At 35.0% G+C, this 13,861-nt stretch overlaps 1 protein-coding gene across 12 annotated transcripts in view; it reads left to right on the plus strand.

Annotated features, from left to right (window-relative positions):
* LOC128211277 (uncharacterized) overlaps positions 1-13,861 on the plus strand; it is an 84,758-nt gene that overhangs the window by 17,849 nt on the left and 53,048 nt on the right. For 4 of the 12 annotated variants that reach the window (XM_052915893.1, XM_052915894.1, XM_052915882.1 and 1 more), the window contains exons 2-6: positions 9,916-10,021; positions 10,254-10,330; positions 11,746-11,805; positions 12,946-13,096; positions 13,246-13,374. In XM_052915893.1, the coding sequence (XP_052771853.1) occupies positions 10,321-10,330; positions 11,746-11,805; positions 12,946-13,096; positions 13,246-13,374 (350 nt within the window). In that variant the 5' untranslated portion in view covers positions 9,916-10,021; positions 10,254-10,320. Of the gene's footprint in view, positions 1-4,385; positions 4,954-9,159; positions 9,402-9,533; positions 9,576-9,915; positions 10,022-10,253; positions 10,331-11,745; positions 11,806-12,945; positions 13,097-13,245; positions 13,375-13,861 lie in introns of those variants that run through there. The other 8 variants (XM_052915887.1, XM_052915889.1, XM_052915886.1 and 5 more) reach the window with 7 other exon arrangements.

The following is a 13,861-nucleotide window of genomic DNA, read 5'->3' on the forward strand; positions in this document are numbered from 1 at the left end:
ATACAAGCAGTTAAAGGAGCAACAAAATGGTCCTATAAAATGCTTGCACGGATTGATCACCTACATGTAAAGCATCAGATACAAGCAGTTAAAGGAGCAACAAAATGGTCCTATAAAATGCTTGCACGGATTGATCACCTACATGTAAAGCATCAGATACAAGCAGTTAAAGGAGCAACAAAATGGTCCTATAAAATGCTTGCACGGATTGATCACCTACATGTAAAGCATCAGATACGAGCAGTTAAAGGAGCAACAAAATGGTCCTATAAAATGCTTGCACGGATTGATCACCTACATGTAAAGCATCAGATACAAGCAGTTAAAGGAGCAACAAAATGGTCCTATAAAATGCTTGCATGGATTGATCACCTACATGTAAAGCATCAGATACAAGCAGTTAAAGGAGCAACAAAATGGTCCTATAAAATACTTGCATGGATTGATCACCTACATGTAAAGCATCAGATACAAGCAGTTAAAGGAGCAACAAAATGGTCCTATAAAATGCTTGCACGGATTGATCACCTACATGTAAAGCATCAGATACAAGCAGTTAAAGGAGCAACAAAATGGTCCTATAAAATGCTTGCACGGATTGATCACCTACATGTAAAGCATCAGATACAAGCAGTTAAAGGAGCAACAAAATGGTCCTATAAAATGCTTGCATGGATTGATCACCTACATGTAAAGCATCAGATACAAGCACTTAAAGGAGCAACAAAATGGTCCTATAAAATGCTTGCATGGATTGATCACCTACATGTAAAGCATCAGATACAAGCAGTTAAAGGAGCAACAAAATGGTCCTATAAAATGCTTGCACGGATTGATCACCTACATGTAAAGCATCAGATACAAGCAGTTAAAGGAGCAACAAAATGGTCCTATAAAATGCTTGCATGGATTGATCACCTACATGTAAAGCATCAGATACAAGCACTTAAAGGAGCAACAAAATGGTCCTATAAAATGCTTGCACGGATTGATCACCTACATGTAAAGCATCAGATACAAGCAGTTAAAGGAGCAACAAAATGGTCCTATAAAATACTTGCATGGATTGATCACCTACATGTAAAGCATCAGATACAAGCAGTTAAAGGAGCAACAAAATGGTCCTATAAAATGCTTGCACGGATTGATCACCTACATGTAAAGCATCAGATACAAGCAGTTAAAGGAGCAACAAAATGGTCCTATAAAATGCTTGCACGGATTGATCACCTACATGTAAAGCATCAGATACAAGCAGTTAAAGGAGCAACAAAATGGTCCTATAAAATACTTGCATGGATTGATCACCTACATGTAAAGCATCAGATACAAGCAGTTAAAGGAGCAACAAAATGGTCCTATAAAATGCTTGCACGGATTGATCACCTACATGTAAAGCATCAGATACAAGCACTTAAAGGAGCAACAAAATGGTCCTATAAAATACTTGCACGGATTGATCACTTACTTGTAAAGCATCAGATAAAAGCACTTAAAGGAGCAACAAGATAGAAAAACCTATAGATTTTAAGACTTACAACTGAAGGATTTTTATGAGCATATACAGATAGAGATGAGTAATACGAACGATAGGCTTTACTATTCAAAGAGGTTCACGGGTACTTGTACGTGTGTACTTGTTTTTGTGCATTACGTCATCCAAACAGGTGTACATTGATCAAGTTTAAATGAATTGATCATATATTGAATCTTAGAATTATATATAATCAAGGCATATTGCATGAAGAAAAGTATAGTAAAAACAACAACAAAAAACATGTTTTAGTATGTATACAATTTTAATTTTGCACATCCATTTCTAGACAAGTGAAGATATCATGTACCATACAATTCAAAACTCTTTATATCATTAAAATGTCAACATTTTATATTACGGAAAATGAGTTAAAGAAAGTTTGATAGTATTATTCCACAGAATAGAGCAAGCCTTTTGAGTATTATTCTATCTTTGCTATTCATAAGCTCCTCAAGTTTGTACGTTGTTGTATGAGTAATGTAATAATGTTTATAGAATGTTTATCCTTCATTATGACAAATGCAAAATTGAACAAATAATGATATTCATCAGCCAAAGAATTACTGGCATACAGTCCTTTTAATATTAAGACAACTACTTTTTTTACGAGGGCCATTCAAAAAATACATAGACTATTAGTTTGGCGTTCGCAAATTGTAAGATAAAGGGTAGTTGACTCGTATATTGGTGAAATATGATTCATAATTAAATATTTACACAGGGACAAACTCCCTTGGTAAAACATACAAGGTATTTCTCGAAACAATGTTTTAATACAATCTATAAAATAAACACTAAAAAGTATTTCACACACACTGCTACTCCAGTCTCGCAAAAGCTGGATATACCGACAGCTTAGACTTAACAATATGTTTTAGAATGCCTAATACTATCAATGTTCTTATACATAAATAAATCAGACAAACCAATTTCGTCTTAGCATGATTTGAGATATGAAATCCATTGACATTTAACCTAATTATAAGTATGCATATTGCAAGCAGTATTGTACCACATCTTACAAAATTTATCATCACTATCAGTAATCATGTTACTCAAAAAGCACAACATTGTAGCCTTTCATGGTAATACAATTGGTTTTATACCCAATTTACCATAAACCATACAGTTTGTAATAACCAATTTCATTTTAAGTATTAATTTAATGTATTTCAATTACATTGCTCAATAGTTTTAATATTTTCGAAGCCCCAAAATTCAAATCCATAAAACAAAATACTAGTTAGCATAAAATCAATTAATGTAACTGAATGGAGGTAGTATTATTTTTTTACTTACGTCATAATGCAAACAAAAATTTTCTAGCTTGATCAACAAGACGTTTCTTTGATTTTGAAAAAGTCCTATTGAAATTTAGCTGTATCCAAAGGTTTGAAAATGTCAAGTTTGGTATGATCATAATAATATTCGCATTTGTTATTGCCTGTTGTAGATTTTGTTAATACAACAACCTTTGTTTTTGCAGCATTTACACTCAAGTTCCACAGTGATCAATGGTCATACAAAACAAACAAAGCGTTCTGTAACTCAATCTGACTTTTAGCTAAGATAACTATAACATCAGCAAATTCCCTCTTCATAGTTTCTCGTTGAACTCCTTAGAACGTAAACCCATCAATGAACGGCTTATCAAAGACATCAAGCTTAGTTTCAGCAAAACATATATAAAACTGTACTCGTTGACAAAAGCAACTTTAAGCAAATAATCATCACCTTGAATGCAATAATTGTGATTGTACTCGCAGAATATCCAAATGATTCAAACAATTTAAACATATATAACTTGAACAAATATTTTCATCAAAATAACTGTAACTTTCACTATTAAGGGCACCCCCATGTGCTATTTCTTATATGAGCAACGAACTAGAGCTAGATACAAAGCGCATGATAATTTGCTTTTTCCAACCGAGCTTGGGGTTAGACAAATGGCAAGCACTGATGTAACTCTTTAATACTATAGGGAGTTGTCAACAGTCCAGATAGTAGCCCTTTCAATAGGTGCCCGACCATCACTCACTTCAGCATGAGGTTTAGGCGCTGCCATATGATTTAATTAGTTAATAACGGCTTCCATCAGATCACTCTCTGGCATAGCTATACTGATTTGAAAGTGTTCATGTTTCATATATTGCCGGATACTGTCATTTTTATTGTGATTTACCAACGTATTTGATTTGGTCTTTTCCCCCTCTTACTTTGTCTATAATGTATTTTCGGTCATTTATCTTACATTTTGGTAGTCATCCGCATGTTACTAACGTTAAATGCGGTCACCAGGCATTATGATTAAACAATACGGCTTATGTCGCGATACAGCGAAAACTGTTTTATACATCGGATACTTAAATGAAAATTTACATGTTCGCTTCGGTCATATAATGTCTACCTTAGTTTTGTATTAAACTTTCGCCTCACAATTAGAACATTAGACTGTATCTATTATGATCAATCAAATGTTTGTTCTGTGAAATCTTGTCAATTCATACAAATTATTTAACAAATCGAATAATATAACTATGCTTTCTTCAATAATGTATACATTTATGAATGAATATTTATTGGAAACTCCGAGCCGCCGTAGTTGACATTGTAATCTACACTGTAGATAAACGGAAATGTCTCCTTAGATTAATAATTCAACAAAACAAACTTTATAACAATACCGCCTGTGATCAGCGCCTCAATAAGTTCTATACGGTCTATTCAATCCGCAAATCTATGATTTAATAAATATGAATATATTATGCTTTCATATCGAAAGTACGTCAGAGAAAACACTCGTAAATATACATAAATTGCATTCATTTGTAGATTAATGGGGTGATTATCAAACTTAGAGAAAATAAAAGCATATTAATCATATCAAGCATTGGATCTATGTTCCCGGTTAAAATCTCATTTATTCTAGTGCCATACATGCCGTAGTTTCCTATATAGTTTTGAAAGTTGAAAGTTTAGTTAAGCCACTATTTAAGTTTAAGACAGAGTCGGTGACGTTCCTAAAGATATAAAATGTTTTGAATCATGACAAAGATCCTCTAAAACAGTAGTTGTTATATTTTGAATTGTTTTCGGAGAAGTGTTTGCAAAACTTCCGGATCTTACGAGGCTGAGAAGATCAAATAACGATGGTGCTTCAAGTTTGCGTGTTTTCTTAAATTGTAGGGCGTACTGTCACAGACAGAACACCTTGTTAACATTAAGACAAATACTCGATTAATATAAGTGAATCGATGATATGAGCACCACACTGTAATCAACGTTACATGCTAGTTTTCTAAAATGGTGTATTGTCACAGGCGATATACGGTGTTAAAGTGTGGACAAATAATCGGATAACACAAGCGATTCTTTCATATGAGCATCGAACTGTCATCAACGTTACATTCCTAGTGAGTATCATTAAAATTTTGTGTACACTTTTATTAATTACGAAGTATGCTGTAGCACTTAAAACGCCAGTTCTTCAACCAATTAACGTTGTTTTTTTACTCTGGAATAATAAGAGAACAAATGGAAGGGATATTTCACTGTTTCAAACACTGAACATATCGGTTTGATATTTTTACAGTTTGGGAAATTTAGTCTGTTTTGTTATCCAAATCAAACATCCGCGCGCACAGGGTTGGGTCAGAATATCAATGACGTCATTTCCGAAATGTCTTTACGAACGCTACGTTCAAAACACTCCTTTATACTTGTGTATGTCGTTGCTGCATTTGAATTGTACAAACACAGACATGTTTACCCAATGAGAAGGTATATTAAAACATCCTTATCCTTTATCAAACACCAAAATAATGCTTATATCATTCACTAATTTTACCTTGATACTGAGTCATTCAAATTTCGAAATAAGCTCTAGCGCGCTTCATTGATCTTGCAAGATCCAGTCAGAATGTTATACTGCATGACTGCACGACCAAAAGAAGATTCAATACTTAATAGTCAGGTGCAAATTACTTTCGTGTGGAATAAAGTGATAAAAACTAACTAAACTTGTTTGTGTTGTCAAAACACCCGGTTGATTTATATAAGTAATGATCCCATACTTTATGCTTCAATAGGATGCTTGCAATTCGTCAACATATATATAATCGTTTATAGATCTACGATCCATGTAACAATGCAATGAAAACTACAAAAACGAGTCATTTGCAGTGTTTACGCCATATAAAACACACACGCGCCACGCAAACACTTACGCACTCAAACATGCACTCGCGCACGCACGCACGCTCACAAGCACACCACACACAGACACATTCACACGAACACACGCACACACAACACACCACACCAATTTCAGATTGCTCTGGAGGTTAAATGAATACAAGTAAGATTTGCAGTGTTCTTAACAATATTTTAAGAAACGCATCTGTACTTGTTTCATTTGAATACATTAGCACACCTTCTAATAGTTCACGTTTAAAAGTTAACAATGGTGTCGCTTATCGCGTTGTTAACTTTAATGAAGTTCTGTACAATCGGCCCATTATGTCTTTTCTTATTGAATTATCAACATTAAGGCAAAACTGTTTTCTAACACCAGTGCGTATTTAACAAAATAATTGAATTAAAATTATTATAAACCCCCCACCACGAAATATTTCGCCATGTTTTCTGGTCTTCGAATTAAAATGTAGCAAAAATATGGTCAATAGAGAATATGTTTTAGAATCATTGCATGGATAGAGGCATGGAGACGGACTAAATAATTATAAACCACTTAATTGCAAGGCACCTGATAAAAACCTGTTGGTTTCACGGCTTTCAAATGAAGGAACTTTTAAAATTATGTATAGGTGGAGAAAAATACGTGTAAAACGCTGTACTTAAAGAGAGGTTCAAAACATTACTTACACATAACAGTAGCTACATTGTACATGTACCACTTGCCGCATTGTACACGTATCGGTTGCTACATTGAACACGTACTAGTAGCTACATTGTACACGCAACGGTAGCTTATTGTACATGTACCGCTTGCTCCATTGTACATGTACCGGTAGTTCCATTGTACACGAACAGGTAGCTACATTGTACGGGTACATGATACTATATTATACATGCAACGGTAGCTACATTGTACACACGCCAGTAGTAACATTGTACACGTACCGGTTGTTACATTGTACAAGTACCGTTTGTTACATTGTACACTTGCCGTTTGCTACATTGCAAAGGTAACGGTAGCTAATTGTAAACATATCGGTTGCAACATTGTACACATACCGTTTGTTACATTGTACACATACCGTTTGTTACATTGTACACGTACCGTTTGTTACATTGTACACATACCGTTTGTTACATTGTACACGTACCGTTTGTTACATTGTACACGTACCGTTTGTTACATTGTACACGTACCGTTTGTTACATTGTACACGTACTGTTTGTTACATTGTACACGTACCGGTTGCAACATTGTACACATACCGTTTGTTACATTGTACACGTACCGTTTGTTACATTGTACACGTACCGTTTGTTACATTGTACACATACCGTTTGTTACATTGTACAAGTACCGTTTGTTACATTGTATAAGTACCGTTTGTTACAATGTACACATACCGTTTGTTACATTGTACACTTGCCGTTTGCTACATTGCAAAAGTAACGGTAGCTAATTGTAAACATATCGGTTGCAACATTGTACAAGTACCGTTTGTTACATTGTACAAGTACCGTTTGTTACAATGTACACATACCGTTTGTTACATTGTACACGTACCGTTTGTTACATTGTACACATACCGTTTGTTACATTGTACACGTACCGTTTGTTACATTGTACACGTACCGTTTGTTACATTGTACACATACCGTTTGTTACATTGTACACGTACCGTTTGTTACATTGTACACGTACCGTTTGTTACATTGTATACGTAACGGTAGCTACATTGTACACGTACCGGTTGCAAAATTGTACACGTACTGTTTGTTACATTGTACACGTACCGTTTGTTACATTGTACACGTACTGTGTGTTACATTGTACACGTGCCGTTTGTTACATTGTACACATACCGTTTGTAATATTGTACACGTACCATTCGCTACATTGTACACGTACCGATTGCTACATTGTACACGTAAAGGCTGGTACGTTGTACACGTACCGGTTGCTACATTGTACACTTAACGGTAGCTACATTGTACACGTAACGATAGGTACCTTGTACACGTAACGGTAGCTACTTTGTACACGTACCAATTGCTACATTGTACACGTAAAGGCTGGTACGTTGTACAGGTACCGGTTGCAACATTGTACACGTACCGTTCGCTACATTGTACACGTACCAATAGCTACATTGTACACGTAAAGGCAGGTACTTTGTACACGTACCGTTTGCTACATTGTACACTTAACGGTAGCTACATTGTACACGTAACGATAGGTACCTTGTACACGTAACGGTAGCTACATTGTACACGTAACGGTAGCTACATTGTACACGTAACGGTAGCTACATTGCACACGTAACGGTAGCTACATTGAAAACGTAACGGTAGCTACATTGTACACGTAACGGTAGCTACATTGCACGCGTAACGGTAGCTACATTGCAAACGTAACGGTAGCTACATTGCACACGTAACGGTAGCTACATTGCACACGTAACGGTAGCTACAATGTACACGTAACGGTAGCTACATTGTACAAGTAACGGTAGCTACATTGTACACGTACACGTAACGGTAGCTACATTGCACACGTAACGGTAGCTACATTGCAAACGTAACGGTAGCTACATTGTACACGTAACGGTAGCTACATTGCACACGTAACGGTAGCTACATTGCACACACAACGGTAGGTACCTTGTACATATACCGGTGGCTACATTTCACATGCACCTCTATACTAAAATGTTCACATACACGTAGTTTAACGCAACTGTTCTATTTTTGAGTATCGATACTTATCAGACTAAAGAAACCTCAAATCGAAATCAATAATTTAAAAAGTTTATAAGCCAGGGCCCAGTTTCAATTAGATATCTAAGTCATAAACATAACGCTGCTTAAGAGTGTTCGGGTGCAACCGTTAAGTTACGTGCAGAATCTAGTTGCTAATTGTATTCATTGTTTATACTAAACGCGTTCAAGTTTTATATAAGGAGCGTAAATTTCGCTTCTATTCTCTACCGTTTTCACGCAATCCGGCCTATGTTTTGCCCATTCTATGGTTGCTAGATGAATTAATGCCCTTGAAATGAGTGGACACTTTGTTATCTCCCTTTGTTCTAAATACACATGAACTGCCTTTCCCATCTTCTTAATTGAAACGGGGCCCAGAGGCCGTGTGCAATATAACTCTCAATAGTATCCATAGACGCGCCTTAGTGACTAGCTTCAGTCTATTGTCATATTATTCAATAATCCATTCAAAACACTCAGATTCTAATCATAAATTAAAGTTTAATCTTAATAAGTTAATGAATACGGTAAAAGGTTAGGCTGGGTATCGACTTTATATAATCAAGATATTAGAATAGCATGTACATTCATTTACGCCTTAATGTGTGTCTATTGAATATAAGACGACAATGGAGTACACACAGGGTTGTCAAATTGCTTTAAATGATCTTGGGTTTATGTTTTGTTCGACATGCCAATAAAACATGATCCGGAGTTTTCAAAGCCGTTTAATGGGAATCAGCGGCAATAACGACCTTACAGCTGGACCGTTCACGCATAAAGATTTGACGTCTATCAGAATGATTGAACGAAAGTGGAACTTCAAACGTATAGAATATAAAGGAACAACAATGGAATAACTTTTGTGAATGATTTTGATCAGTATTAGTGAACTATATATTGGGTGAGAAATAGTATGATAGTTTCACATCTCGTTATTCAACACATTTAAAATGAAATTACGGCAAATTACAGAAATTCATTTCATGGAAATATATTTCGTTTTCTGATACAGCAGGATATTTTTTATAAGCAGAAAGGCTGAGAGTGGTCTAGTGTTGTTGGATCCCCACCCAAGGTACTTCGGTGTTGCCCCTTTAAAAGGACACAGTCAGAAATGCACTTCAGAGTGATTCACATTAGCTGTCAGCTGATTTTACAATCGGGCTTAAATAAATTAGTATACATCGATAAACAAACATCTTAAAACATTTATCTGTAATAATTAACGAGTTAAAAGGTATTCATTTCTTGCTTTGCTTTTTTTCAGATAACCATCAGGTCTAAAATCATTTAAAACAGTGGTTGTCATATTTTGAATCATTAGGGGAAGTGTTTGCAACAGTTCTAGGTCTTAAAAATGTGAGCAGACCAAAATACAGTGTTGTTTCAAGTGTGCGTGTTTTCTTAAATTGTAGGGTGTACTTTCACAGACGATACACGGTGTTATAATTTCGACAAAATCGGATAACACAAGCGATTCCATCATTTGAGCATCGAACTGTCATCAACGTTACATAGCTAGTGAGTACCATGTTTGTACAATCTAATTTACTCTGAAGTATGTTATAGCACTTATAACGCAAGTTTTTCAACAAGTTAACGTTGTCTTTACTCTGGAACAACAAAAGAAAAATGTTTTATGTATGTATTCCGATTGTTTATAGAGATTTCTCAGTAAAATGAAAATGATCTTGCACTGTTTCAAACAGTAAAAAAAGGATTTGATATGTTTTTACCTGTTTTGGATATTCAGATCGTTTTTGCTATGCAAATTAGACCACACATGACTGGGAAACAATATCAACGACGTCATTTCCGAAATGTCTTTGCGTACGTTACGTTTTAAAATACACTTTTATACGTGTGTATTCCTTTGCTGCATTTGTATTGGAGAAGCGCAAAAAAGTTTGCCTAATAAAAAGGACATTTCAATATTTCACATACGATTTATTAACGAACTAACTCACTGTACCACGATCTGAGGTAAAATATTTACAAATGGTCTGTGTGATCACCAGATACACTTAAAACAACTCGGTGTCAAGTAGAACATGTACATATATGACTAAGTTATAACACCGGAAACTCTTACTAGAACACGTGGTGAAGTAAAACATGTACATATATGACTAAGTTTTAACACCGGATATACCCACTACAACACGTGGTGAAGTAAAACATGTACATGTATGACTAAGTTATAACACCGGAAACTCTTACTAGAACACGTGGTGAAGTAAAACATGTACATATATGTCTAAGTTATAACACCGGAAACACTTACTAGAACACGTGGTGAAGTAAAACATGTACATATATGACTAAGTTATAACACCGGAAACACTTACTAGAACACGTGATGAAGTAAAACATGTACATATATGACTAAGTTATAACACCGGAAACACTTACTAGAACACGTGGTGAAGTAAAACATGTACATATATGAATGAGTTATAACACCGGAAACACTTACTAGAACACGCGGTGAAGTAAAACATGTACATATATGACTGAGTTATAACACCGGAAACACTTACTAGAACACGTGGTGAAGTAAAACATGTACATATATGACTGAGTTATAACACCGGATATACCCACTTCAACACGCGGTGAAGTAAAACATGTACATACATGACTGAGTTATAACACCGGAAACACTTACTAGAACACGTGGTGAAGTAAAACATGTACATATATGACTGAGTTATAACACCGGAAACACTTACTAGAACACGCGGTGAAGTAAAACATATACATAAATGACTGAGTTATAACACCGGAAACACTTACTAGAACAAGAGGTAAAGTAAAACATGTACATATATGACTGAGTTATAACACCGGAAACACTTACTAGAACACGCGGTGAAGTAAAACATGTACATATATGACTGAGTTATTACACCGGAAACACTTACTAGAACACGTGGTGAAGTAAAACATGTACATATATGACTGAGTTATAACACCGGATATACCCACTTCAACACGCGGTGAAGTAAAACATGTACATATATGTTTGAGTTTTAACACCGGATATACCCACTACAACACGTGGTGAAGTAAACATGTAGAAAAAACATGTACATATATGACTCAGTTAAACCATCGGAAACACTCACTACAACACATGGTGAAGTAAAGCATGTACAAATATGTCTGAGTAATTACACCGGAAACACTTATCACAACATGATTTGAAGTCATGCACATTTTGACTCTTGTTGTTTTTGTTGCAGAAATGCTACGCCACATATGTTGCAGAATGAGCAAGCCGTTCACCGTAGTTATCATTTTAGGTTTGTTAGTTTTTATTTCCAACATATATTTATTCTTTTACTAAAAAACTAAAACAAAACCACAATTAGCAGCATAATAAGAAGTTTTCCTAAAAATGTATGATGATTTTTTGAATTCGTTTGCGTTTAACTCGAAACCCCGCTTGATTTGTGGAATCAGATGCTTCAGCATTTCCCCTTAAAAGTTGATATATACTCACTCTTCTATATTTCTCACTATATATATATATATATATATATATATATATATATATATATATATATATATATATATATATGAATAAGATTATCGACATGAAGATGCACTCTCATAGGATTAAAACACCCAAGTTACCGTCCGTTATCTCCCGATGAAGCATGTGGGTATGATAATAACGTGCATGAATATTATATTTATATGGACTTATTTCCGTGACGTCACTGTAGAGTTGTTTACTAAAGTATTTCAGCAATAAATTCAGCTCAAAACATCATTTTTTTCAATTCTGACTTGCAGTTTTCGAGCTTGTATAATAAAAAGTACAATAAAATACTTAATGTATTTTTTTATTTTCAATATTTCTCCAAAATGAATCGTTCCATTATTATGTGTCAATATGTGCTTAAAAATTAAACAGAAATCTACCTTGCAAAATATAAAGAACCTTATTTTAAATTGTATGCAGATACACGGAAATCGCTAATCTACCTTTCGATAATGAGGCTGAATTGAAAATATTAATGCCATAATATATAAGTTTTACACAAACTGGGTGTGAAACTACATGAAACTACAGTGTTTTAAATTGTGAAACATTGAATATTTTGCAATAATCATAGAATATAAAGTGACTTACTTATCTCCTTTACGACAGTATTGGCCAATCAGAGTCGCCGTTTATCATCCATATTTGTGCGCGGTTATTAGGCGATTCTGATTGGCTAATTATTTCGTAAGCTTTAGGCAAAAAATATGCCGTATTTATGAAAACTCGCTAAGTTAATACAGCGAAGAAACGCAACAAATAGAGTATCCAATAATATATCTAGACACAATGAAGTAGCAAATCAAGAGCCCACAGGACAAATGTTTAGACTATGATGCTATCTAAACTATGTCGGTTTGCCCATGATGCCTAACGAATTTGTCTGATGGTATAGCCTACCTTTGTTCGCTGGCGGTGGGAGTGATCTTGGTTACCGAAGACCGTAACAGTGATTCGAGCACGAGTACCAGCGTTGACCCAGATAGTGCAGATTGTGAAAAGGTGTTCCTTCTAATCGCGACAGGAAGTGGATCCTTTACATACGAGTAAAGTACTTTCTTTTATACCATTATACTTAACTAATTTAGTGCCTGTCGAATGGCAACATCAATCTTCGCTCGAAATATATTTCAAAATGTGTATTCAATAATGCCCATATGTTCTTACCATTAATCAATGCACACATTATCTTTAGGTTTACCAGTGGGAATACAAACAGTGCATTTAGTATAGAAACGGACACCAACTCTGGTGACGAAAAAATCACATGTGACACGGCACTTCTCATTTCAAACTCCTTGACCTCATACACTCTTGTTGTAACGTAAGTTTTTCACATTTTTCTTAAAATCAATATATATGTTTCCGTATCATACTTGTTTTTGTTTAGCTGTTTACAATTCTCGAGTAAAACAGCCTGGTGGCAACAATTTAAATCGAGATATACCTATTTATGCATCTTTTTTTTGGTTATCATTTACATCTCCCAAAACAATTGGACAGGTAGGAAGGCATAGAAAATAGCATGTTCTCTTAAAATGGACGACTTGTAGGAAATTACGAAACCATTCAGCAAATGTTGATATTTGCTCAGATATCGTCTGTGAAGACAACAATTATCAAAGCGTTACTAACGGCTTTCAGCGATGTCGTTGTTTCGTGATACTATAAGGTTGATAGACATTATCACGTGATGTTATCAATATTTTGTTATAACGTCAAAATATCCATCAGTTGCATAAGTCATTGTGGCCTAGTGGTTAAGGCGTCGGATACATGATTATTTATTGACTTTTACCAAAGTTTTTTCT

Source organism: Mya arenaria, chromosome 12 (genome assembly GCF_026914265.1).
Source record: "Mya arenaria isolate MELC-2E11 chromosome 12, ASM2691426v1".
Taxonomy (NCBI): Eukaryota; Metazoa; Mollusca; class Bivalvia; order Myida; family Myidae; genus Mya; species Mya arenaria.